General features: G+C 40.0%; 1 protein-coding gene across 7 annotated transcripts in view; it reads right to left on the reverse strand.

Moving 5' to 3' along the window:
- The window catches only part of NAA30 (N-alpha-acetyltransferase 30, NatC catalytic subunit), a 60,014-nt gene extending 33,066 nt beyond the window's left edge, over positions 1-26,948 (reverse strand). The window contains exons 1-6 of one of the 7 annotated variants that reach the window (XR_005225635.2): positions 26,765-26,938; positions 25,753-26,514; positions 16,990-17,113; positions 14,722-14,777; positions 12,255-12,368; positions 4,315-4,448 (exon numbers count right to left, since the gene is read on the reverse strand). Coding sequence is in view for 6 of the 7 variants with exons in the window: in XM_037901192.2 (XP_037757120.1) it covers positions 4,311-4,448; positions 14,722-14,777; positions 16,990-17,113; positions 25,753-26,511 (1,077 nt within the window). In the remaining variant the exon portion in view is untranslated. Of the gene's footprint in view, positions 1-1,157; positions 4,449-12,254; positions 12,453-14,721; positions 14,778-16,989; positions 17,114-25,752; positions 26,744-26,764 lie in introns of those variants that run through there. The other 6 variants (XM_037901193.2, XM_037901194.2, XM_037901192.2 and 3 more) reach the window with 6 other exon arrangements.
- Between the last annotated feature and the right edge of the window lie 596 nt (positions 26,949-27,544).

A 27,544-nucleotide genomic window follows, 5' to 3' on the forward strand; every position in this document is an offset into this window, starting at 1 on the left:
ATTGGATCTTTCCAAACCTATTTTAGTCTACATATATTAACTGTATGTATTCCTGCTGTGACTACATTGCAGTACAAAACAAGAAAACAACATTTAAATCTACATCTTGCCCAGAATTCAAGAGGTTGCTGAGGAACACAGGCAGCAGCAATGCTCTAGGCCAGTTTCTGCCACACTGCTTTACCACATGATACACCAAAAGAGCTGAAAAATTCAGTGCACACTGGTGTTCCTTGTGCCGGAAAAAGTTTTCCATTTATACACCATATTTTCTAGCAGCAGAAAACTCCATTAGGAAAGATTACCACCATTAGGACCACAAAAACATTGTGTGTGCAATATTCTTCAAAACTGCTTTGTTCTGCTCCATTTCGTTTTGGTGACTGACATTCTCATAATCCAATAGGACTGAATCTAGCTGGAAGACAGCCTGGAGTAATGAGAGCCAATAAAATGTCAGCTGATCAGTAATTCAAGATGTAAACAAGTTAATCTCAGTTGTGTTGTACACCTCTTACAAACATAAGGCCAAATCCTGCAAGTTACTTATATGGCTAGATTTTAAAAAGGTGTTTACACCCTTTGGTGCCTAGTGCTGTTTTCAAAAGTGCTTAAATGCCTAATTTCCACTGAAGTCAATGGGAGTTAGGCACTTTTGAAAAAGCACCTAGTGGGAGTTTGGTGCCTTGGCACTTCTGAAAATATAAGGTGCTAATCTTTGTGTTTAGGCACCTAAATACCTTTAACAATCCAGTCCTCAGTGCCCTTGAACAGGCTACTGATGGCCCCGAACTCCTGTTTATTTCAATAGGAGCCAACTGCCCATATTACCTCACGGGACGCCTTGGCACCTTGCAGGGTCAGGCTCACAGGTTGCCTGTCTACACTAATTGATGCATAATGCGAACAATCTCATATTTTAGTCCAGCCACAGAAATGAAGTTCCTATAAATAATATTCAACATGATTCTGAACTAGATTTGGAAATCAAAAATATATAGCTGTGTATGAAGGGGTCAGGAGTACAGTTTTCACTTACTAATATTTCTCCATTCATTCTCTGAAGACAGTAAAAACACACATACAATTATGTATGTTTTTACTGGCAATAAAAAAAAAATCAAACTAGAACATTAAAATGTGCATTTAAAAGGAAATGCATAAACAACTTAACCATATTTTATTTGACTGCATCTTATTTAGACAGCTTGCACATTCCATAACCTCACTGGTTCTTGTTCTTGCCAAAGGATAAAGGACAGAAGAACATAATCCACGCAAAACAGCAGTCCAATATTTTGAGATACACTTGATATTTTTTAGCTACCCACCTGATCCCCGAACTCCAATATAATTTATGGTTGCATTTCTACAAAACCTGAAAACCTTGTAACTTAGCACTCAGTTTTAGTGATGTCTTGTAGTGCACCGAAACTGGGATGCGCTATGCAATGCCAATTAGATTAGTGGTGAACCTGATAATCGTAACTTTTTTTCCTTTTTAAAGCATTGTAATGCACACATTTCTGACATGTCAGCCAATAGTAGTATTTCAGGCAATATAAAGTTAAACATAAAAGTGACTTAATACCAACTCCTTAGTTTAGATTTGTCAATGCAAAAAGGGGCAGGGAGCATGTCTTGGCAACAAAGACAAAGAACCCCAAGAAACCTTGATTATGCCTTTCTATTTGAAGTACTATTTGAACTGTTTTCATGTTAGTGATAGTCTCACCTTGTTGCAAATTCAGGACATCCCACCCTATGCAACAAAGTGAGATTATACCAATTTTTTGAATACCAATGTGTACAGCTTCAGTATATTCTGTAGTGAACTCTGTGTGATACAGTAGCAATATTAGACTATTGTAGACAGCACTCTTAAAAGAAAGTTGCCCCCATTTTGCTCAGAATTCTGAAAGTTTGCATGGTGAGAACCACTTCTTGCCACGGCTAGACTGAATTGTATTTGAATTTTGCTCAAAAGTGGTATTTGTGCAACAACCTGTATGAGCTATTGTAAGCTAGGTTCTAATCTGCTTTTAATATTTAAACAGTAGGTGTTTTCAGATTTGACCAGCAAAGGACTTCTCTTCTGCTGTTTTTTAAACAACGAAGCAAGACTGGTTCGCAATTTCCAACACTGGATCCCCTACATAGTCTCCAACAGTTGGTAACAGACATGAAGTATCTCCTCTCTAGATCATTAGTGCCAAATGAACCAAAGTAGTTACCATTTGATAGGACACCAAAACACCTATGGGAAATAAGTTTGTGGTGAAGGTTCAGTTTCTAGTGGACTGAAGTCCATATCACTGAAATCTTAACTAAAATTGGCACCTACTGACAGTATATTCACAAGAGGCCAAGCAATGACTGATTAAGCAGAGTCAACAATATCCTTATCCCTAGAAGTTTTTGAATCAGAACAAGCATGAATTACATTACAGGGTAGTATGGTGGAAACATGCACTGCCACTGACCACACCATACCTGTTCTGTAAATAAGAGTCTTCAGTTTACATTTATTCTGGCACTATTTTAGAGGATTAATTTCATTTTAGAAATGGAAAAAGTGAAAAGCACAAATGGTGTCCACAACCAGAGAACTTCCAAGTGCCAATTTTAATTAAAAAAAAAAAAAATCTTTATTTTCAAATACAATTCACAATTTGTACATGGTGAGAAATGCCTGTCACCATGTGAACGTTTGTCTGTGCAAAATAAGGCTGGCTTTCGTTTAAATCCAGTTTTCCTGCAAGGGGATCTTTTCCTAACTTACAGGAGGTAGGGTTTTTAAATGTACAGTAATTATAACAATTAAAAAACATGACTCTAACCAAACCCTAAAAACACAGTGTAATAAGGCAAATCTGAAGATTACACTCAGTACAGACGAGCAGACTCATTGAGAGTTCATCCTTTTTTCATGGGTTGCCTAGGTTCTTCCACTTATATAAATAAACCAATGTCACCTTTTTTCAAGATGAAATACAATCCATTTATAAATTTGGTCATATATCACATTGATCAATCAGGAGAGCATAAACACAGCATTACTGCTGAACAAGTTGATGGCTTAGGGCAAGACCTATGTATCCCATTTAAAAAAGGGAAATCCCTTCCCTGCTACATTTATTTTAAAGGGGAGGGGGGGGGGGGAAGAACCCCCGCAATAACTTAGCTCAAATAAGTTTTGAGAAGGTGAGAGCAGCTAAAAATGGATACAATACACCTTGACATTTATTTCAAAGATCGAGAACCGAAGATAGAAGCATTTTAGAACACTGAAGCAAAGCAATCTGAATCCAAATCAAAGTGAAAAAATTGTTCTATTTTAAAATAGCTGTTCTTCAGACCTTCTAGAGATAATTTTGATTAAATAAAATCATACCAATTTACATTAATTTTCTATATATTTTTTAAAATCCCTCTTTTAAAGAAAAAGTGCATCCAAAAGCAGCAGCGATTTACTGGTGACATCAGGTTCTTTTTTTAGCAGCTACTCAAGGTTTTTCAAAATAGCTTAACACTTCTTGCTATAAGAAAAGAAGGGCTTTCCAAACCCTTTTCTGGGAGAAGTATCCAAATTATAAAAATCTGAAATAATTTATTATCAAATTCAGAATTTAAATAAAAGCAGAAGTTTGCTTGCAAAGACAATTGAAAAAAGTAAAAGAAAAAAGCATGCACTCAAAAATTAGAGGTGAAGACAAATATACTTATCTATACAGGCACTGGCAGACGCAATTTAATTGTTACTGTTACTCATTGTAACACACACCCCACCCTACAATACATTTTTTTTCATTCACTAATCACTGAGGTACCAATATTTAAGAATGGAAAATTCAATATTGAAAATAAAACCTAAAATTGAAGCCTTTTTCCAGAAAACTATGGCAAGTTTTGTATGAAATGTTAGTATACTTATAGAATTTTACAATCTATATTGGCTTTTTTCTGGAACCAAGCATTGTGTTCCACATACAGTTTCTTTGATCAAGTGTTCACTATGTATGTAATACAGTCAGTAGACTTGCAAATGAATGAACATATCTTGGCTATCAACCGGCACATCTTGCTGGTACCAAAAGAACTCGAAGTTTGAAACAATCTGTTTTAATTCAGAACAAATGCGCCATGCCAAAGTGCAACAAATATGTGCGACACTCAATGAGACACTGACAGATAAGAGCTGCATGGAAATTACTAAGTCCACCTGCAAAGCAATTCTGTACAAATTGCATTGCATGCAAAGGACAACTCTGTGTTGTTGGGAAGTCAGTTGATTGATGTGATGGTTTCTTTTAACGCAGCCACAGTTTAAGACGCAGTGCATCAACTCCATTTAAATAGTATCTGAACAGCCTCTTATCTCGCACAAAACCAAGATTTTCATAAAGTTTCAAAGCAGACTTGTTTGTGATCTCTGTTTCCAAGACAACCTTTAAAGACAATGAAAAAAATAAGTCAATTTTGAGAAGAGTTGCATTATTTCAAAAAAATTATTTACACAGCTATCTGTTCGGTTTTAAAACTCTTCTAGGTTAATAGACTAATGTGTACCCATAAACAATTTGTTAATAGAATTTAGCTTTTTTTCTGTTCATTAATTGTCCAAATGGAACCCAATTTTAAAAAATGTGGCAGTTACTCAACATCAATTAAAGTTTTGTGCAATCAAATTTCATCTGTTTGCCGTATTGCTTCAATCAAGTATTTGATATTTGGAATTTATTATTCAAATTGAATGGCTAGGGACCTAAGTCACATGGTACCCTTTCAGTTCTTTCAATGAATGCTCTAACCTTTGTAAACTAATTACACTTTGCCCCAAACAAGTTTAGCTTTGTGATTAAATAGATTTGGCAACAGATCCAAGTTTAGCTTTCCATGAACATTTGTTAGACGAAATATTTACATGAACATTTTTTGTGTACAGAAAAAGTGCAAACTCAAATCAAAATGACAGTGAGCTGTAGCTCACAAAAGCTTATGCTCAAATAAATTTGTTAGTCTCTAAGGTGCCACAAGTACTCCTTTTCTTTTTTCAAATCAAAATGAAATTCTAGGCAGATCCTGGACCCCTCAAATGGCTGCTTTCTGCTATACTGAGAATTTGAAAGTGGAAGGCAGCTTGGGTGAAAGTGATCATGAAATGGTAGAGTTCATGATTCTAAGGAATGGTAGGAGGGAGAGCAGCAAAATAAAGAAAATGGATTTCAAGAGTGCAGACTTTAGCAAACTTTAGGTAAGATCCCATGGGAAGCTAGTCTAAGGGGAAAAACAATTGATGATAGTTGGCAGCTCTTCAAAGAACATTATTAAGGGCACAAGAGCAAACTACCCCACTGCGTAGGAAAGACAGGCAGTATGGCAAGAGACCACCCTGCTTTAACCAGGAGAAATCTTTAGTGATCTAAAAATCAAAAGAGTCCTACAAAAAGTGGGAACTAGGTCAAATTACAAAAGGATAAATATAAACAAATAACACAAATATGCAGGGACAAAATTACAAAGGCCAAGTCATAAAACGAGATCAAACTAGCTAGAAGCATAAAGGGTAACAAGAAAACATTCTAGAATACATTAGAAGCAAGAGGAAGACCAAGGACAGGGTAAGCCCATTACTCAATGTGGGGTGGGAGAGACAATAACAGAAAATGTGGAAATGGCAGAGGTGCTTAATGATGTCTTTGTTTCAGTTTTCACCAAGAAGGTTGGTGGAGATTGGACGTCTAACATAGTGAATGCCAGTGAAAATGAGGTAGGATCAGAGGCTAAAATAGGGAAAGAACAAGTTAAAAATTACTTAGACAAGTTAGAAGTCTTCATGTCACCAGGGCCTGATTAAATGCATCCTAGAATACTCAAGTAGCTGACTGAGGAGATATCTGATTAGCGATTATCTTTGAAAAGTCATGGAAGACGGGAGAGATTCCAGAAGACTGGAAAAGGGCAAATAGAATGCCAATCTATAAAAAGGGAAATAAGGACAACCTGGGGAATTACAGACTAGTCAGCTTAACTTCTGTACCCAGAAAGATAATGGAGCAAATAATTAAGCAATCAATTTGCAAACATCTAGAAGATAATAAGGTGATAAGTAACAGTCAGCATGGGTTTGTCAAGAACAAATCGTGTCAAACCAACCTGATAGCTTTCTTTGACAGGACAACAAGCCTTGTGGATAGGAGGAAGTGGTAGACGTGGTACATCTTGACTTTACTAAAGCTTTTGATACTTGCATAACCTCCTCATAAACAAACTAGGGAAATGCAACCAAGATGGAGCTACTCTAAGGTGGGTGCATAACTGGTTGGAAAATCGTTCCCAGAGAGTAGTTATTAGTGGTTCAGAGTCATGCTGGAAGGGCATAACGAGTGGGGTCCTGCAGGGATCAGTTCTGGGTCCGGTTCTGTTCAATATCTTCATCAATGATTTAGATAAGGGCATAGAGAGTACATTTATAAAGTCTGCGGACGACACCATGCTGGGAGGGGTTGCAAGTGCTTTGGAGGATAGGATTATATTTCAAAATGATCTAGACAAATTGGAGAAATGGTCTAAAGTCCTTATTGAATTTCATCCTATTTACAAATGCAAAGTACTCCACTTAGGAAGGAACAATCAGTTGCACATATACAAAATGGGAAAGACTGTCTAGGAAGGAATACCGTGAAAAGGGATCAGGGGGTCATAGTGGACCACAAGCTAAATATGAGTCAACAGTATAACACTGTTGGGGGGAAGAAAAAAAAAGCGAACACCATTCTGGGATGTATTAGCAGGAGTGTTGTAAACAAGACACGAGAAGTAATTCTTCCACTCTACTCCGTACTGATTAGGCCTCAACTGGAGTATTGTGTCCAGTTCTGGGCGCCACACTTCAGGAAAGAAGTGGACAAACTGGAGAAAGTCCAGAGAAGAGCAACAAAAATGATTAAAGGTCTAAAAAACATGACTTATGAGGGAAGACTGAATAAATTAGGTCTGTTCAGTCTGGAAAAGAGAAGACTGAGACGGGACATGATAATTTTCAAGTACATGAAAGGTTGCTGCAAGGAGGAGGGAGAAAAATTGTTGTTCTGAATCTCTGAGGATAGGACAAGAAGCAATGGGCTTAAATTGAAGCAAGAGAGGTTTAGGTTGGACATTAGGAAAAACTTCCTAACTGTCAGGGTGGTTAAGCACTGGAATAAATTGCCTAGGGAGGTTGTAAAATCTCCATCATTGGAGATTTTTAAGAGCAGGTTAGACAAACATGTAAGGGATGGTCTAAGTAATACTTAGTCCTGTCATAAGTGCACAGGACTGGACTAGATGACCTCTCAAGCTCCCTTCCAGTCCTGTGATTCTATATAGGGAAATTCCTGAGTGGCATGCAGTTTGCCCTACACCACTCCCAGCTAGTCCTGGCATAGGTTGAGCATGGAGAGCCGCTTTTTTCTATTCCCCTGTGCTCTGGCAATTGCTGGATGTGGAAAGGCACCCCTGGAAGTATGGCAGCCATGTATAATTTACAGCAAACCTGAGCCTGGCCTAAGTTACACTGAGAAACAAATTGGCCCCAGGCACGGGGGAGTACAAAGGTGTCATAAAAATCAGTGTTGGTTCCACTCTTCATCCCTTTTCTCAGCTGCACTGAGCAGAGCTCTGGCACATCAGAGAATCTAATCTAAATTTGTAAAATATACACACATTTTCACAATATTCAACCAAAACTCAAGCAGATCTTATTTTAACACTAAAAATGGTCTCTATATGCACAAGAACATACAATACTTGCCCACCAAAATGAAAATGACAAGCTCTTCAGACTACAGATTAATCCATGATCAAGTGAATTTACATATTAAATACAAAAAAAGCATTTAATACTATAATGATGCGCATGGTATAGAGACCACAGAATTAAAGCAACATTTTGCATAATATTTGCAGCAAACTATGAATCAATTCTCTTGTTGATGCTCAAGAAAGAGCTTCTAACGCTGTCAAACTGTAGCATTTCATATCCACTTTGCAAAGGTACAAATGGCTACACAAAATACAAGACAATGGAAAAGAAAATGTGCTCACCATGAACTCTGAATGCATATACTAAAACGTAATACATATCCATTACATTTACAAGTTTGACTAATGGCCAAATCTGAAACATCTCTGACCACATATTCCAGCCATTCATCCCCTTTAATCCCCCCACAAATAAACCATGTCCTGGGATAGGCATAGCAGGGAAAATTAAAAGGAAGAGAAGGCTAAAATAATTCATTTTTTTAAATAAGCAAAGACAAAGTGATGTAAAACAAAAAAAAATATCCAGGGTGATTAAAACATGGTGGTCAGTTTACTGTATCTGTATTTGTAAGACATGTTAATTCAATTCTAAGCCTCCTGGGAAGAATCAGATATTGAGTTTCTGGTTTTCAATACACCTTGTTACTTCGCTGGAATCATTATCGAGACTTCTGACTGGGCTCATTAGTACTACCATATTAATTTGAATTGATTAAATAAACATTGACTCAATCACTTACTGAAATAGTAGTAATTTAGAACTAAAGAATCAATGCTTATTTTCTACTTAATTACAATTAAAAACCTCAAATTGCTTCTGAGCTCAGATTAAAACAAAGCATTACAGAGGTCAGGAAATACGACCCACATAAGTAACACTGAGCAGGAAGCCCCTTGTCATTTGAACTTTGTCGACCAACAGCATTCGTTCTCACTGAAATTTAGCAACTTGGCAGAGTACTATAACATGCCTTTGTCCAGTTTCAACTTTGCATATTCATGCTGATTTGCAAGCAATGCCAAAGGGCTGCCAACCACACTTGCAAGTCACTTATTTAAGAGTCTTAAATGTTGAAATTCAGGTCTGCTGGAATCCCAATACTTCAGTTCTCCATTCACCAAGACACAATGAAACAAACAATACTGAAGTACATTTGTTTACATCACACCATAAGAAGGGATAGATAGTGTCATACAAAGTGAAAAATTACTGAAAAATTAAATAAGGCAGTGAGCTCTGATTTTAAGAATGCCAGCATTTTCAGGGTGGAGAAGAAAAACAAAAAGACTGACTTCTGATGCTCTACAAAGCAACAGCAGCTCTATCTAGGTTCTTTTATAACACCCATCACCATGGAATCTGAGGTGATAAGTATTTTTGTCCCCATTTTACAGATGGGAAAACTGAAGGAAATAGATTAAATAATTAGAGTACAGCAAATTACTGGTTCATCCAAGAGAAGAACGCTGGCCTCGTTACTCCTAGCCAGTGCCTTGGCCACTGGTCCATATCATTTCATTACGATTGATACTTACAATTTAGAAGGCTAGTGTAATCTAGTGTAATTTTAACCTTCAATTAAGTATAAAACTGATCAAATATACTGCTGGAAAAAGTTTAATCTTAAACACTGAATAGACAAGATAATGTACCTTGCAGACAAGAAGGACCTAAGTCACCCTGCTTGAATAAACAATATGCAAGTGATACTGAAATGTGTATCTGTACATAATCAAGAAGCCCAATTACATTCTCTTGGTTGTTTTTGTTCATGCTTCATTTGGTTTGGAGGGGTGTGGTTATGCAAAGACTTGTCCCATTCCTGTATTCAGTTTCAAATGCAAGACAGCGTGTTCAGTGTTCCCACTCACTTCTGTCCTAGAGCATTTCCTACAACCAATTTGCTTTCGGTGTACAAGTATGCCTGTTAATTCTTTTAATAACTCAGAATCATCATCTCCTCTGTCCACCTGCATGAATCCTGACCAGCTCAATCAACAGAATAGTATTTTCTACAGACACAAAGTTTCTGAAGAAAGACCATATTTCCAGTGAATAATCTGAAATATTTCATGATACCATACATCATCCTTTACAACATATACAATAAAAAAGCCACATTATGATGCAGTATTTCATGTAACCAGATGCCTGGACTCTCGAGTTTTGCTGACTTAAAGTTGTGATCCCAGTGAGATAAGCAAAGTGTCACACTTTATTGTTTACTAGGTGTATTTATGATGCTAAAGACCAACCTAGCTGATAATAGTATTCATGGTGACTTTCAGCTGTGAACTGTTATCCGTTTCAGTGAGGCTGCTTGTGAAAAGCTGCGATTCCTTTTCACATTTTGTATAAGCAATTTTCTTTCCTAACTTTCAGAAAAATTGTGAGAATGTTAAGTATTTTTAGCATGTACTGCCAATTTATTTTGATTAGTTAGCAGTTATACAGTGCTATGAAGATGTAAGACACTGTGCAAGTATGAAATGTTATACTTCGATTACTATGAAAGATTATACATTAATGAACAATCCATTTTTTCCTTTAAAGAATCAAATTCCCTCAAGAAGGGAAAACAAATCTACAGGATGGCCCTAAATGCTGCAATTTTTCAGCCAGATCTGCTTTAAGGGGAGTTTTCAAACAAAGAGTGGTTAAGAGGCCAACTCCCATTGAAAGTCATTGAAAATATCCTCCTAAGATATTTTACTAATGAAATGCTTATAACACCTACGAAGTTGAGTATTCATGAAATCAAAAAGACAGACATATTTGGCTTTTTTTTCAAACCATTGAGTTTTCACTTTTAGCGGAGTTTGGGGCTATGCAAATACAGTCATAGTAATTCATGTAATTATGTATTTCAGAGGCATAGCTTTTAAAATTGTTTCCGGTAGACCACATTTTCTACATATTGCTCTCAGATCATGCCAATAAATTATGCTAATTTAACATAATCTACTATAAACTTTGGCTCATTTAGTTCCCCAAAATCTTTAGTCCACAATCTTGAATGATCATCATTAAAATTCACTATCATTAAGTATTTCAGAAAACCATAATGTCAAAAATTACATTAGTGAAATTTAGGGACTTGACAGAATGTTAAATTTACACACATGGACACGTATTTAAAGTAATCTTTCGCTAGTGGTACATTCTTCAGACTTAAATTTTACCTGTAGCTCAAAATGGCCTTTTGACCAAAGTATGTTTAGCACACAGTGCCTTAGGCCACGTCTACACTTACTGGAAATCGACGCTGCTGTGATCAATGCAGTGGGGGGCAATTTAGCAGGTCTGATGAAGACCCATTAAATCGACAGCAGCGCACTCTCCAGTCTACTCCACTGGAATGAGAAGAGTCAGGTAAGTCCACGGGAGAGTGTCTCCCGTTGACGCACCACAGTGTAGACACTGTGGTAAGTCAACCTAAGCTACGTCGACTCCAGTTACGTTATTCATGTAGCTGGAGTAGCGTAACTTAGGTCGACTTACTGCAGTAGTGTAGACAAGGCCTCAGATATCCGATTCTACCTTGGGACTTTGTATGTTTGCCTAGTTTGTTACCACCAGCAAACAAAACAGAGATTAAACTTTTTACAGCTACCATTATGCTGTTGCAGCAAACTTTCAACCACCACAAATGGGCACCACCATATACTTTAGGTACTAAAGGTACATCACAGTTCACCTACTGTTCCCTAAGATCTACCCCTTGCTCTTCAATACTTTGAAAAGTATTGTACAAGCTTGTCAGATTACTTGCCCAAGTATTACTGGGAACATGGTATTTTTGTCACCTTTGTTCCAAGGTAAGATTTACGGGTAAAGTTTCAAAGATGCATCTAAACATGTTTTAAGTGGGTGAACAAACAGGCATTTGGGAAAAACTGATTCATAGATTCATAGATACTAAGGTCAGAAGGGACCATTATGATCATCTAGTCTGACCTCCTGCACAATGCAGGCCACAGAATCTCACCCACCCACTCCTGCGAAAAACCTCTCACCTATGTCTGAGCTACTGAAGTCCTCAAATCGTGGTTTAAAGACTTCAAGGAGCAGAGAATCCTCCAGCAAGTGACCCGTGCCCCATGCTACAGAGGAAGGCGAAAAGCCTCCAGGGCCTCTTTCAATCTGCCCTGGATGTTTGCACATGGGACAACATGCTCATTTTTCAAGCACACTTTTGAACAAAAATAAGATTTTTTACATTTTTCTCCCTTACTGTTCACTGTATTCTGAGTAGCAGCAGTGAAACTGAACAATATCTTGTTAATTTCTCTCTGCCACTGATTGGAAAAAAACCAATAGCAGCAGATGTACTGCAGCAATCTATAGGCGCAGGAAGACAAGCTGTAATGCTGCATCATTTCATACTTGCTTGGCTATGTACCAATCATAAGGACTAGAAACTTAAATAAGAATTAAAAAAACTTAAATTTTGCAGAAATGGGTGATATGGGCTTCCTCGCTCATCAGGGGAAGCTTCCCACTCTTCAGTGATGAGCAGGTCTGTGGATTTTTCCAATCCTTGTCATGAGCGAAAACTTTTCTGAAATATATTAGGAGGTTCAAGTAGCCAAAGTTGTTGTATTGTTGCATCACAAGCATCTGGAGGAAGTCACCTACGCTCAGACTTAGTGCCAAGGAAGAGAAAAAATATCAAGACATATTTGCTATATTACTGTAGACAGTTTGTGTGTGTTAATATCTCATAATAATGGATCACAGTGAAGCCTAGAATGTAGCACATTTAACGGGAGAGTTTGAAAAGTACATAAACGACCTAACATGGAAAATTATTTATACAGCAGAGGGGCATAGCATTTAACAAAAATGAAATAGCAGGGTCTGTGTGTTGAGGAACTTGTAGTCCACATTAGATTTTACACAGTGAGAAATAAAAACAGTAAGGTGTATGGGACAATGAACACAAAGATTACAATAGGAAAAACTCATGAGATGTACTTAATATTATGTATGTGTCTTATTAGTTCCTCTCATTTTAAAAAAATAATCATTTATTAGTGAAGAAGGATGGTTAGGGCACTAGTCTGTGACTCAGAAGATCATGTTACTACTCCCTGCTGTGCTACCAATTTCCTGTGTGACCTTGGGCAAGTTGCTTCACCTATCTGGGTCTCAGTTCCCCATCTCGAAAATGGAGATAATTGCACTTCCCTATATCACAAGGCTGTTGTGACAAATACATTAAAGATTGAGAGGTGCTTGGATACTATGGTAATGGGGGAAATATTGCTATTTATCTGTAAATGGTGTTCAAATTCAAGGCCAAAGTGGAGATCAGCAATGGAAGACTGATAAAAATGAGGAAGCACTGAAGAGGTATTTGAACAAGGAAAGGGATGTGTAGTGACAGGACCAGGACGTATATTTCAAGAATAGGGGATGACATGGGACAAGACATGGAGCTGCTTATGGGAAAAGGAAATGGAGAGTTATCAAGCTTCATTATGTTGCCAAAGCATAAGTCATAAGTAGGTAAGTGCACATGCAGTTAGAGTAGAGCTCTGAAGGGCCCTGGGAAAGAGGGTTTGAATGAGTTATGGAACAAAATCTGAAGACCACTCAAGGAGGAGGTAGAGGTAAGAGCTGTGGGGGAGGACAACTATTTCCGCAGAAGCACATGAGTTATAATTGAGAGGCACAATCCCAGAAATGGGAGGGCCAAAGGAAGCGAATGCAGTAATTGAGGTGAGAGGTGACCAAGAAATTGGCAATAAGGATGAAGGGGATAACAGAGAATAAGATTCCGAAGAGATTATAGAAAAAGTGGCAGAGTTTATCAGTAGCCTTGTTTGGGGGGGGGGGGGGCGGGGAGAGAGAAAAAAAATACATCCTAGAAGGGTTTGTTTTTGTTTTTTTAAAGAAAACCTGCAATTTTTAGTTCAAATTTCCACAACATACCTAAATACTGCATTAGCAGGGTGCACAGCTAATCAGGATACCCTAGAAAGATCAAAGGACTGGCTAACCTCCCTGAGGAACTATGAATATGATTTAGTGTTTTAAATCACTTATATTAAGGACAACAGGTTTATGGTTCTATACTACTGAGTGGAGGAATGAGTGTTAAGGAATAGATAGCTGGGGTAAACAGACAAGCCTGTGAAGAACCTTATTCTCTCCCTTTCTTATTTTTCCTCTTCACCCAATCATATTAGGACTACATTAGTTACTTCTTATATAGTCAAATAGAACTCATAAGTTTTCATCTAGTTGGAAGAATTTTGCAAAAAAGATAAATAGGGATATTAACAAAATTTAGGATACAGAAAGTAAAGTTTGATTTTATGATACTGCAATAGTTTTACTAAATGCTCTGAAGAGAATACACACTAAATCACTTTATGATTTTGTGATAATTCTATGTTATTGGGAAGTACTCTGTATGGGTTTCTTTTGGAAAATTTGATGATACTCTGATAAGACCATGTTTTACAGTATTACAGTTGATACTGTTTCAGTGTTTAACTTCACATATCCTGAATACAATGAGGAGTTAGGTACAATAACCAACTCAAATTCCAAAACAAGCTCTCTCTGTTCAACAGCAGCATTTATTCTTAGAATGTTTGGGAGCCCAGAGCACACGACTCAAACTTCAGGAGATGTATCTAACTGTTTAGTGTAGTATATATCAAAAGTATTAACTCTTCTTATTTGTACATTATGTTATAGTTAACTAAACTTAAGTTTGAAAAAATACTCCTCAGTTTGCCTTTTTGAAGGTATCCCATCTCCTACAATAAATGGAAGAATTGCTTACAAGATAATCAAGTGTCTAAAAGAATGCCTATAAAATAAATCCATGGGTATGGAGAATAACACAAACACAGCATAGAGTACTCCCTCAAAATTTTTGAGCACCTATAAAAACTTACCTCATCACAATCTCCTTCAACCATGGCATAAATAGCTTTCTTAACCAAATTTGTACCTGGAAAATAGATTTTAATAGTATTAAAGTAAAATACAGGTATAGATTTTTTAAAGAGATATAAATTCAGAGAATCACAGTTTACAGATTACTAATTTTATAATATATATATTAATTACATCCACATATTCCATTTCAATACACAGCACAGTGGCATATAATAAATAGTCACAATACCCAAAACTAGACTGCAGATTCACTGTCTGCTTTCAAGGTTTTGGCATTAAAATTGCCTTTAAGTATATACTAACTATTCTGTATTTGCAAAGACTTCTACGTGGCACCCATGAGAGTATAATAGGTCTACAGGTATTATATAACATATACAAGCTTCTCCTTGGAATCTGAAGTTCTTTTCTTTGTCTTTCTGTTGTTATAAACAGGCTTCTCATGTTTAAAAATATCCTCATATTTTACATAATAAAGATGAATTTCAAGACTTGTTTGATTCCCTTTTGTTGCATCTATGATTGGAATCCCCTTTGAGCATATTTGAGGAACATTTCTCTTGCAAAAAGATGGCTCTTTAAAAAAAAAGAAAAAACACACACCCTGAAACAATCTATAGATTGTATATTTAAAATACCAACTAAATAGATATAGAGGATGAAATTTCACCTCTTTACAAAATTTGATATATGCTGGGGACAGGGAAAGGTAAATCTAATGAGTAGTGATGCTCTTTGTGGGAAAAAAAATATCTTGAGAGGTACTGAGGGAAGGTACTTTGGATTTGCTTCAAGTTAAAAAGTGAAGCCAGTGCTACCCTGATGTGGCATGAACAGGATACAGACGGGGCAGAGAAGGGGAGAAGTCATGCAGAGACAGCACGCTTTGTGAACATAAATGTAGCGTTAGTTGGCATCCCCTTGTACTCCCAAGCATCTGCAGCTAAATCATGGCTGCCTCCTGCATGACAGTGCTCAAGGGAAAGGAGGGAGAGTGATCTCCCTGTATCCTTTCTCCTATATACTACTGTGACTATATTAGGGCAGTCATTATTGGCCCCAAACTTGGAAGTCTATGCCAAAATTTTGCTTTTATAAAAACCAAGACTACATTCAAGATTGTTTGTGCACTTGGGGTGAAACTTGTTTTGATGTTGTGTCATATTTGGAGGAGCTGCAGGAAGAGAAAGGGGTCGGAGAAGCACAACAGAAATATTTTACAAATCTGTCCCGTATTTTTCTGGTGCAAGTCATGCTCTCTGTCCTCCATAATAAAAACAGAGTTTAAACATACAGGAAGCAAGAGTTTGCTCCATAATGAATTAGTAGCAAAGCATATCCTTGTCCTGAAATGCTGACATATACATTTTAAGTTTCAAAAGTACTGCAAAATAGAGGACAATGTTTCAAGATGGCCTATTTAAAAAAGTAGTTCAACATTGATTTGTTAAGTGAAGATAACAAGGAAGAAATTCCTGGCACGTATGTTACAGAAACTGTCCAACAAACTATCTCAAATTTGGTTGCCTCATAAAAAAAAGAGATTTTTTTAAGTATACATGCTGTAATTAGCTATATGTATGGCTCCCCAAAGGGCAGTATGTGGCAAATTTGATCAAGAGGAGTCAAAGGAAGAATTTACTAAAGCAGCTCACCGGGATAGTGAGTAGGAGGTTGTGAATGGGTTTATGTGCAAACACGGCTACACAAGTTATCCATTTCTTTTCCTATTTGGCACTGACATTTTACAAGAGAAACTGAGGTGGCAGGTTGGGTATCTTTCATTTCAGACCTATGCCAAATTTACCAATTATTCAATACACCCAGGAATTTAAGTGCACATCAAGAATGCTCCAGGAAGGTAGCAAGTTAAGTGTTGCTTGTCCAGACTTGGTTTTGGGGAGACTGCTACTACCAGAAAATAGGATTTTTCTTGGGTAAACAGCCTCCTAGTGGGGAAAAAAAAAAAGTTCAAGTAAAAAATGAAATAAAATTATTCTCCATTTTTCATTGGAAATGAACTAGAATTAGTTATTGCAACTCCAAAGTTGTAAAATACTATCATGTCACATGACAGTAAGTGTAGACAGTCTCCAAACCACTTCAAGTTGCTCTGAGTTAAAGAAAAAAAAGCTTTCTAGGAAAACAATCTTTTACCTCTGCAGAAGCCTGTTATTTTTGTGGCACTCTTCTATTCCAAAAGTTACAACCATCCCAACAGGGTTATCAGAGTTTGAATAAGAACATGGAGAGGCTGTTCTTACCAATGCCTTTTCTTCTGTATTTGGAATCCACTGCTAACATGGCTATATAACCTCTGCGGAACATCTTTTTGTGCATATCCAACTTGCAGACGATGGCACCTACACACTCCTCACCTACCATGGCCTTAAAGACAAACAAATATCTATGTACATTCCAAGTATGTGATATACAATGAATGCCAACAAAACAAAAGTGAATTTGTTTGCCTTTTAAATTACAATCTTACGTACACAAAAGTAACAAATAATAGCTTGCACTGTAAAACTGTATATACAGTTCAAACATATATCCAAAGTACAGATGGGAAACTTTATCAACACCACTCTTTATAGTGTTTCTCAAAGTGATATAAAAACCAGAGTTTACAGTCATTCCACGCAGAACTTCAATGGGAGCAGACTTTGTATATAAGACAAGACTCTAGAAATAGGTCCTTCAATCTATCCTTATTTACTCACATTTAAAAATAAAGACATGGCAGCCTGAGTAAAGAAATAGGCTTAGAAAGATTAGATTTTTATCAACAATTTCACTGTACACATGGAAGCCGACAAAAATTGCATCAACAATCTAAATGCACAGATAGGCAAAGCAAAAAAACCCAAAAAAGCCGCTGCTTGAGAACTTTCATTTATGGATATTTCCTTTGTATATTTTGACACGTTAGGTTGACAATCTATGTTTTAACAGCCTCAAAGTCTACCATTATTTAATAATTGTCTGACATTCCCTGCCCCATAATTCCTTTTATCTATGAAAATTTGAGTATATAAAAATAAAAAAAGTTTAAAAATAAACATTGCTATTATCCATCAAATTTATAAAAAATCCAACTGAATTCTGTCAAGACTAGCGCATAAACTACAAACTGAATTTATTTTTGCATATGATTTTCCATGTTTGTTTACAAAAGCTATGAAAGATTATACTTGTTTTAAGTTTCTGTTAGCAATTTTTTAACCCCAAGAACATAATGGCTCTTATGAAACCCTGATGTTTTATCTTTAACAAATGTCACTTTTCATTCCAGTAACAAGGAAAAGAAATCATTCAGACAAAAATAGTTTTACCAGTAATTTCATGCTTTTCAAGTACCTTTAATTCAGAGTTCTCATTTACTTAAGAATTCCTCATTAACAGTTACTCCCAGTGACACTTGCCATGAGAGGCATGGTCATGACGACTTAGTCGCTCTGAAATACTTCATATTATGAAATGTTAAATAAATGGAATGATTATAATTGCTAACCGCATTCACACAAATTTAACACAATGAGGCTGTGTATAAGTACAAGGATCCATCCAAGTGGCTCCTGTTGCAAGATGAGGACCAAAGTTTCCCTTCAGGAAAAAATATTTTCCTTTAGTCCTTTTAATAGTCCTGCTCATGAGTGGTGGGTTATTATTGTGTCTATACAAATCCACTCGTCAAGAACCCCCATTGAAGGAGAGGTGCAGCAATTGAGAAATTAGCAGTGGTTGCACAGTAGCACCATGACATGGGGGGAAAGATTTTATTCCCTTGATTATAACAGTTTATTCAGATTTTGTGTGCAGACTATTCGGCAAAAGTGCATCAAGCACTGAAAGAAGTTTCTAAATTAAACTTAGCAAGAATAATTTTTTTCTTAATGTACCCAAAAGAACTGGTCTACAATTTAGACAAATGGCTTTAAAAAGATCTATTTAAAAACAGGGGGGAGGGGGGAAAACACTTGAGATATAACACACCCTACAAGTTGTTTTGCTTCACATTTCATAATTTAAACAGGCAAATCAAGTAGATTTCTTTCCATTTCTTTAAAAGAAAAAACACCTCTTCAACACTAAGACCTAGTATGCCAAGTTTCAGCCCAAGGCAAGTTTTGTATAGCTCAGGCCCTGAGAAACATAAAGCATTACAGTAAAAGCTGTTTAATCCGGCATGTTGTGCAAATGGGGGGTGCCGGTAAGTGAAAAAAGCCAGTTAACTAAGATGAAAGGAGTTTGAATGCAGGCAGGGGTGGGGGGCGGGGAGAGAGAGTGTGTGTGTGTGTGGACTCGGGGCAGTGGGTTGGGGCGCGCTCACCTCGGGCAGCTCCCTGCAAGCAGCGACCAATTCTGGCTGCTCACAAGCGGAGGCACAGCAGGCGGCTCGGCGACCTGCTGCCCCCCCGCCCCGAGCGCTAGCTCTGCAGCTCCCATTGGCCGGGAACCGCAGTCAAGGGGAGCTGCAGGGGCGGTGCACAGAGCTGCCTGCTGCACCTCCACCTAGGAGCAGCTGGGACAGGTCGTCGCTTGCAGGGAGCCGCCCAAGGTGAGCACCCCCCCCGGATCCAGCACCCCTTCCCGCGCCCCAACCCCCCTCCCGCACCCAAGCTCCCTCCCAGAGCCCGCATTCCACACCCCAACCCCCTGCCAGCCCCGCGCCAACCAGACTATAAATTGGAATTTCAATGAAAATCAGAAATGCCGGTTTATAGAGCTTTCTGGTTGGTGAAATGCCAGATAAAACAGCTTTTACTGTATATTGGAAGAACTGACAGACTCTTAAATAGTGCTGCTACAATTATGCAGAGTACCTGATGTGATCCCACACTTTGATTTAAAGCAAACACACACCTCTTGACTTTAAAAGAACATAATGGTGCAAATTACTGTTCACTTAGAATCATACAGAAAACTTTATAGATAACATACTTGATACATGTTGAAAGAAGTGAAATTCGAGATAAACAGGAAATAATAAATGTATATACCAACATTCCATTGGCTACAAATAGTGTTCATTTTTATTTAAAAATAAAACCATACTACTGATCTAGCAGTTCACTGACACAAAACTGCAGATTCATTGATCTTTGTGGTTACTGTCAGAAAATAGTGATAGGTAACAAAGTGGTATTGTACATGTTTTTCAGAAGATCTTTTCCTGCAGTTCTTAGACAAGGTTCCCAGTGACTCCAGTAGCATTGTGCTTGCATAAGGACTGCAGGATCAGGCCCTTATTTCCCTTTTCCCTCTTACTGAAAGGTGAAAAACATACTCCAGCATGTAAAATTAATAGTTTAGTTCTCTGGCATTCTGAAGGAGAAAGTGGAAACAGCCTAAATAAAAACAGACTGAAGCAAAAGTGAAATTTCCATACAGGATCATTTCAGAGCAAATGATTAAGAGCCAAATTCTGCTTTCAAATACATGAATGCAGCTCCCAGTGAAATTGCATGTAAGTTTTTAACAGCAGATTTGGCCCCAAGATACCAACTCCACAAACCAAGCATTAAATATTCCCAGTACTAAAGGTGTTTGTACTATGAGATTATTTTTCAAACCTATATTAGTCTAAATCTCAAAGAGTGTTAACTTGCATAAATTCAATTTCATCATTTGTTACCTGTTTTTTAAGCAAGAAAATTTAAATATTTAACTAAAGAGATGATTTCATCTCATCCACATATTGCAAAAGTTATTACTAAACTGTCTACATTTTGCTTCACAAGCTTCTACATATGGATTGGAACATTAACTAAAATAAAAACCTAATTAAGTCTTGAAACCAAAGGCTAGAGTGCCTTTCGGAGCCACATGATATGTCTCAGGTTTTGCTATCATATCACCAACTGTGAAAAGAGAGGAAGGATGGTCCAGTGGTTAGGGCACTAGCCTGGGACTTGAGAGTTCTGCCACAGACTTCCTGTCTGCCCTTGGGGGAGTCACTTAGCCTTTCTGTGTCTCAGTTCCTCCAACTGTAAAATGTGGATAACAGCACTTCCCTACCTCACAAAGGCATTGTGGGCATAAACTCATTAAAGACTGAGAGGTGCTCAGATACAATGCTGGGAACCATACAAGTACCTTAGATCAGTGGTTCTCAAAGCCGGTCTGCCGCTTGTTCAGGGAAAGCCCCCAGCGGGCCAGACCGGTTTGTTTACCTGCCGCATCCGCAGCTCCAGGCCATTGGGGGCTGTGGGAAGGGCGCCACTTCTTGCAGCCCCCATTGGCCTGGAGTGGCGAACCACGGCCAGTGGGAGCCGCGATTGGCCGCACCTGCGGACGCGGCAGGTACACAAACCAGTCCGGCCTGCCAGGGGCTTTCCCTGAACAAGCGGCGGACCGGCTTTGAGAACTACTGCCTTAGATAGACAGAAGCAACAGACAAAGTATTTCAGTTAAAAAAGTAACAAGCTCTGGAGGAACTTGTACGTTTTTAACTGAGTTAAGTTGAAATACAAAAAGAAATAGTTGTGGTAGACTGCAAGACTGGGAGTCAGGTGTTCTAAGATCTATTCCTGGGTCTGCAGTGACCTTGCTCTGAAGGTCTGGGCAATTTCCTGGCCTCTCTATGGTTCAGTTTCAATGCCTTAGTTTTTCCCACTGAAAAGTAGTGAATACTTTTCTCAAAGGGGTCTTATGTTAATGTAAAATGCTTTGAGATCCTTGAATGGAATATTATACAGAAGAAAAACATATTAATAGTAATCATAAAAATCTCAATTATAATCATTAGGGATTTATATCCAAACACCTGCAGTCTCTTTACTGGAAGTACAAAAAATATTACCTTTAGAACTTGTAGAATTCAATTGAAACAGAACTCCTACTACTGCTAATCACATGAAGTTAAGAACCCTATAGAGATATAGAACTTGAGTAGGATCTATAGCTGGTTTTTTGTTTTTTTTGTGGGGAGGGGGGGAGATTTGCAAAAGGTATCAATAAATCAGAAAGAAATCTACTTCTATATAATAAGCAACATGTCCTATTTTACCAAATCTTTGGAATAGACCAGGGTTTGCTTAACTTGCCCTTTCTAAATTAAAATAAACATCTTCCCTGAGCCCTCTAATGGCAGCCCTAAATGGGAGAAGTTTTGTAACTTTAACCATGCCAAAACTAGAAAGTTAAAAAGGAGCTACAATTTTTTTAAAAAATATGCTCACAATTTTGTATGACGGATGAACCTGTTCTAACTAAAGATGTTATACACAAGGCTGAACTGGGGAAAAACATGTGGTCTTAAGTCATTTTTGACTGACAAATGATTGTCATACTTCATTTTTAATTGCCACCATTGTACAGAAACTGGACCCTCAGAGATGAGAAAAAAAAAATTACACTTTCAAGGCATCTGCAACTTAAGATGGACGCCTACTTTATCAGAGATGGCCACAAATCTAAGTTCCTAACTAAAATCAGTTGTTGGGTCTTGTCACAGGCGAAGACTGTCAGTTTGACAGGCCTCTCCTATGACAAGTCAACCTGTGGAACTCTTTGTAAGAGGAAGTTGTGAAGGCCAAGACTATAACAGCATTCAAAAAGAACTAGATAAGTTCATGGATGATAAGTCCATCAATGGCTATTAGCCAGGATGGGAAGGGATGGTGTCCCTAGCCTCTGTTTACCAGAAGCTGGGAATGGATCACTCGATAAATACCTGTTCTGTTCATTCTCTCTGAAGCACCTAGTAGTGACCACTGTCGGAAGACAAGATACTGAGCTAGATGGACCTTTGATCTGACCCAGTGTGGCCATTCTTATGACTTACACTAGCCTAGTCAATGCAACCAAATCAATAACATGCTGGATGAAAGAGCCCGTGATCCTGCTTCCCCTCAGCTTCCCCCCTACTCCCTCCAAAGCCAGTTACAGGTACTGTATTCCCAGCTGAGTTTTCAGTTCCCTCAGTTTTTAATGTATAAGTTCCTGATTGGTTTCTTACAGCTTCAATGCCCTATAAATTTGAAATAAGAGCAAACTCAAAATTTCCTCTTTGCACTCATGAAGGCCAATTTCCAAGTGTTCTACCTTAGCAACCATGTATGCAGCATTCCTAGTCCACTTCCAAAGAGAAAGTTCTGCTCATTTAGGTGCCCAAAGATGTCAACTAGTTAGGATAAGTATGTTGCCCAACATGTTGAAGGTTTCAGCAAGGGATGATTCAGGAAAACATGCCATCTTGGTCTTAGCTGAGAGTGGACTTAGCACTTTATCTTGTGAAAGCCACCTCCCTTCAGCATGAAAGAAGTTGCCGGTGAAGGGAACCCATCAGAGCAATGCAAACAGTCAGGTATTCTCTGGACAACTTTTAAGAAGTTCACTTCTCTATAAGTTTCTTAAAGGAGTGGTGCAATCTTTGAGGAGTTTTCTTACAAGTTCTTGCTGTGTAGGGAAAAACAACGAAGCCACGAAGCATTAGATGTGATGTTTTGGTTCTGTAGGCCCAGGTCTCTATTCTTTCCTGTTATCATCTTGCACTTGACATGCAAATTACAATAGAATGCTCCCCGCAAATATGAAAACTTTGATTCCTGAAATGTCTCAAATATGCATTTGTCTGTTGTGCGTACATAGCTCAGCTTTACAAAAAAAGCAAGTCTTCAACAGACCCTTTAAAAACAAACCTCACAAGTGCTAAAATCTGTGCTGCATCAGAGGCATCAACTGACTCAGCACACTGAAAGGCTTAAGAAGTCTCTTTTCCCAAGTTTTGAAAGCAGTTGCTCTTGAATATCCTCATCCATGTTACTAATACAATACGAAACAAACTTATTTGATAAAGACATTGTTTTCAATTTGTCAGCTGCATTAGACTAACATTTGAAGTCACAAGTGTAAGGTTTTCCACAACTGTATGTGCTTTACACTGTTGTGATTCAGAGATACCAAATCTGAAGGATATCTGTATCAACATTGCCAGTTTGAGTACTCAAGTTTTGTTGGTTTTTTAAGGCTTCAAGTTTTCTCAAAACACACCCTTAAAGATAAACGTAAGGTTTCTTCTTTCCCCTTTGATGCTGCAATCACTTTAAAGACTTTATAGCTCCACAGCCAGCACTTCAGAGCACTCTATATGCTGGTTTTGAATCCACTGATGTAAAACCATGTCTCATGTGTCACGTTCCCACATTTTCTTTGAGAATGTCACTGAATGACTTGTCACTGTCCTTTTCATGGAACAGTCTTCCTAAATCACTCCTTGGCAAGAACTGAGCTCCACAGACTAAACAACATATCCTATAAGATCATGCAATGCTCAACAGTGCCTTCTGGCCTGATTTCTGCTGACACATCCAGCATCCCAATTCAGTGCCGTGTGCACATATGGGTACTTGAGTTTCATGTCACACAAGTGTTTTTAATAGGACTTGTTTTGTATAAGGTAAATCTAGACACACTCAAGTACAGGCTTCATACTATTTTATCAGAAGCAGCTATAGCAGGCTGCTGCACTACTCTGCATCGAACCACTGAGGTTCCTACATTCAACAATATGGTGGTCCAAATAGGATACACCATTATAAGGCTTCCGTTGTATATCCATTTTTAACTATTTCACATTTTTTGCACAACTTTCCATAACCCTGCTGTATCCCCTTGTAGGGATCATAAGACCCACAGTTTTGGAAACCCTAGTACAGACCATTAAATTATGCCCACGGTTAACTCAGAAAATATAAGCACATAAGCGCCAGTAATCCACAGTAAAGGTATAGTCACTTCTTATTCCCATGTAATAATAATTATTCCTGAGTGAATATTTGCAAGCCACATGTGAGGAATGAATACTATTGTACATAAAGGAGAAGAGTTTAATAACTTAGCAGAAAGAACTTCTGCCTCCACAAAATTAGTTACACCCTGTCTGTAGTGTAATAGCTAGTCTTTAAACTGTTCCCAAAAGATCCATAAAATGTTTTTCCTTCTTTTACTTTGTATTCAACTTCATTTCAATATGATAACTGTTATAAAAATGTTTTCATACAAATGTTGACTTTCCTTGTGTAAATGGAAACTACCTATTATCTATTACCAAGGACAATGTTTACAGGATCAAGGCCATACACTTACACACATACTTTGTTTTAAACGTAAGTATTCACGTGCATAAAGTCAAACGTGCAGAAACGTCTACAGGACTGAGACACAAATGTTTCTCTAGACAACTTACATATGGTGCTCACACCATATGATTAGTGTATAACACTAAACTTTTCATTACTAAAAAGGCTTTAGAACTTACTATGTTTTCTTTAAGATAAAGAAGTTCAAGCCACTGACAAAGGCAGACTAATGGACTATTAGTCTAATATAGCAGGCAGGAAACAAGACTGGATGTGTTATTAGCACAGTATTTGGACACAGCATGACAATTATGATTTTACATATACTGTGACTTTTGCACTAGAAGATACAGTTGTATTTTATGTTTCATTTTCAACTAGTTTTGCGGATAAAAAGTTTGAGGTTTGCAAAAATTCAATTCCATGATATCTGTCCATCCCATTACATTTACAACTTAACTCAGACCATATCGTATAAGTGAATTACTTTGGACTGTTTTGTACAGCACCTTGAAAAAAGTTATCAAATTAACTCACAAGACTTGCTAGTTAAGTACTGTTACTTCAATTTTACAAGAGTGGAAACTGAGGCAGAGAATGAAGAAATGAACTGCAAGAGGTCGTAAAGAAAATCAGTGTCAATGGCAGGCTTAGAACTCAGGAGTTCCTGGGTTTCAGTCCCACATGCAAACCCCATTACTCTACTTGAATCATTCCTTGACGAGCGTGACTACGTATACTTTCTGAATTGTCTACATAGAGCACCACAGGTGTGCAGGGCACATCACTGGTAAATAAGACAGGGTATTTCCAGAACTCTCTCCATCCCATGACCATTAAAAAGCATCAGTTGGCAGCTTCCCCATGAATTCCACCCCCCTTCCAACCTGCTCCCTCTACCCCAGACCTTCCCAATGTCTTCCCTCCTCCCGCACCACTTACCAAAAAGCAAAGCTGTGGCCAGTTGTGGATAAAATACCTATACGTGTAAATGGAGTAGGGTTCAGACAGATCTTTGGTGATCAGTCTCATGATATCGGGCATCTGCAGCTCGGACTCATACCGGACGTATCGTATCGTTAGGTCCTCCTCGGGAGGAGAGTCCGTCCCCGAGCCTTTCAAACTGCAGGCTGCTGCTAAGGATGTGGAGAGCAGCAGCAGAGACTCCTCCTCCTCCTCCCCTTCATCCCCCTCCTCCAGGCCAGGCCCCCCAGCCAGTCCATTGCGGGCTGCAGTGGCGGCCGCCGGCTGGCTCCTGTCCCCTGTGGCTGCCGGAGGCGCAGTCCTGGCCTGGGGCTCCGGGAGGTGGTTGGGGACGGGGGGCGAGCACGGGGCTGCGGCCGGCGGCTGTCCGGAGCCCACTGTTTTGCCGGCTCGCTTGTTCTCCGGCCCCTCGGCCCCCTCCGAGCTCAGGATCTTGCTCTTGAGGGAGGCTCGGAGGTGCCGCAGCTCGGGGCTGAGGAGGCCGTTGAGCTGGTGGTTGTGGTGCGGCGGGTGGTGGTGGTGGTGGAGGAGGCGGTGCTGCTGCGGAGGCCCCCCCTTGCCGCCGCCTCGCGGCTGCGGCGCCTGGCCGCCCTCCTCTTCCTCCTCCTCGTCCAGGGCCCCGGGGCAGGCGGCGGCCCCCCCTCCTCCGGGGAAGGGGGAGAGGGCGTCCCCCGGCGGGGCGAGGAGGCTGCTCGGCCCGGGCGGTACCTCGGCCATGTCCTAGAAGAGAGACCGACACAGACCCAGAGAGAAGGAGAGCGTGAGACGGGGCAGCCGCTTCGCTTCGCTTCCCTTCCCGGGCCGGGCCGGGCCGGGCGGGGGCGGCGGGGAGCCAACAAAGGTAGAGACGGCCCCCAGCCCCGCCTCACATCGCCGCCAGCGGCGGCTGCCCGGGCTCCTGACCCCGCCGCCGGGCCGCTTCCCCCGCGCGGCCTCCTCCCGGCCCCCCCCCCCGCCCGCGGCCACTAACCCCAGCGTCTCCTCAGCTCCTCCTCGGCTCCCACTCTCCACTCATCCAGTGGCCGGAAAGCGAGCCCGCCGCTGTCGTACCCACGGCAAAGTTTCCTGTCAGGCTTTGCGACACTTCCCTGCCTGGCGGCTGGCCCTGGTGAGGGACGGGCGGAGGTTGGAGCCGCGTGACAGCGGGAGAGGCCTCGGCCGGGGCGGGGACTGGGGAAGGGAGCGGGGGGTGCTGGGCGGGGCCTGCGAGTCGCGTCACTTGCGTCAGTCCTTCGAGCAGCAACGAGTCATCGGCCGTCTCACCCGCCGTGGGCGAACCCCGCTGTTCTCCCTGGCACACACCCCTCCCCCCGCAACCGCCGTGGGCGCACCCCGCCGTTCTCCCTAACACCCCCCCCTGCAGGCGCCGTGGGCGCACCCCGCTGTTCTCCCTGGCACACACCCCTCCCCCCGCAGCCGCCGTGGGCGCACCCAGCCGTTCTCCCTGGCACACACCCCTCCTCCCGCAACCGCCGTGGGCGCACCCCGCCGTTCTCCCTAGCACCCCCCCCGCAGCCGCCGTGGGCGCACCCTGCCGTTCTCCCTGGCACCCCCCTGCAGCCGCTGTGGGCGCACCCCGCTGTTCTCCCTGGCACCCCCCCCCCGCAGCCGCCGTGGGCGCACCCCGCCGTTCTCCCTAGCACCCCCCCCCCCGCAGCCGCCGTGGGCGCACCCTGCTGTTATCCCTGGCACCCCCCTTCGCATCCGTGGGGCACACCCTGCTGTTCACAACATCCTCTGGCAAGGAGTT

The sequence above is a fragment of the Chelonia mydas genome, chromosome 6 (genome assembly GCF_015237465.2).
Source record: "Chelonia mydas isolate rCheMyd1 chromosome 6, rCheMyd1.pri.v2, whole genome shotgun sequence".
NCBI classification, from domain to species: Eukaryota; Metazoa; Chordata; order Testudines; family Cheloniidae; genus Chelonia; species Chelonia mydas.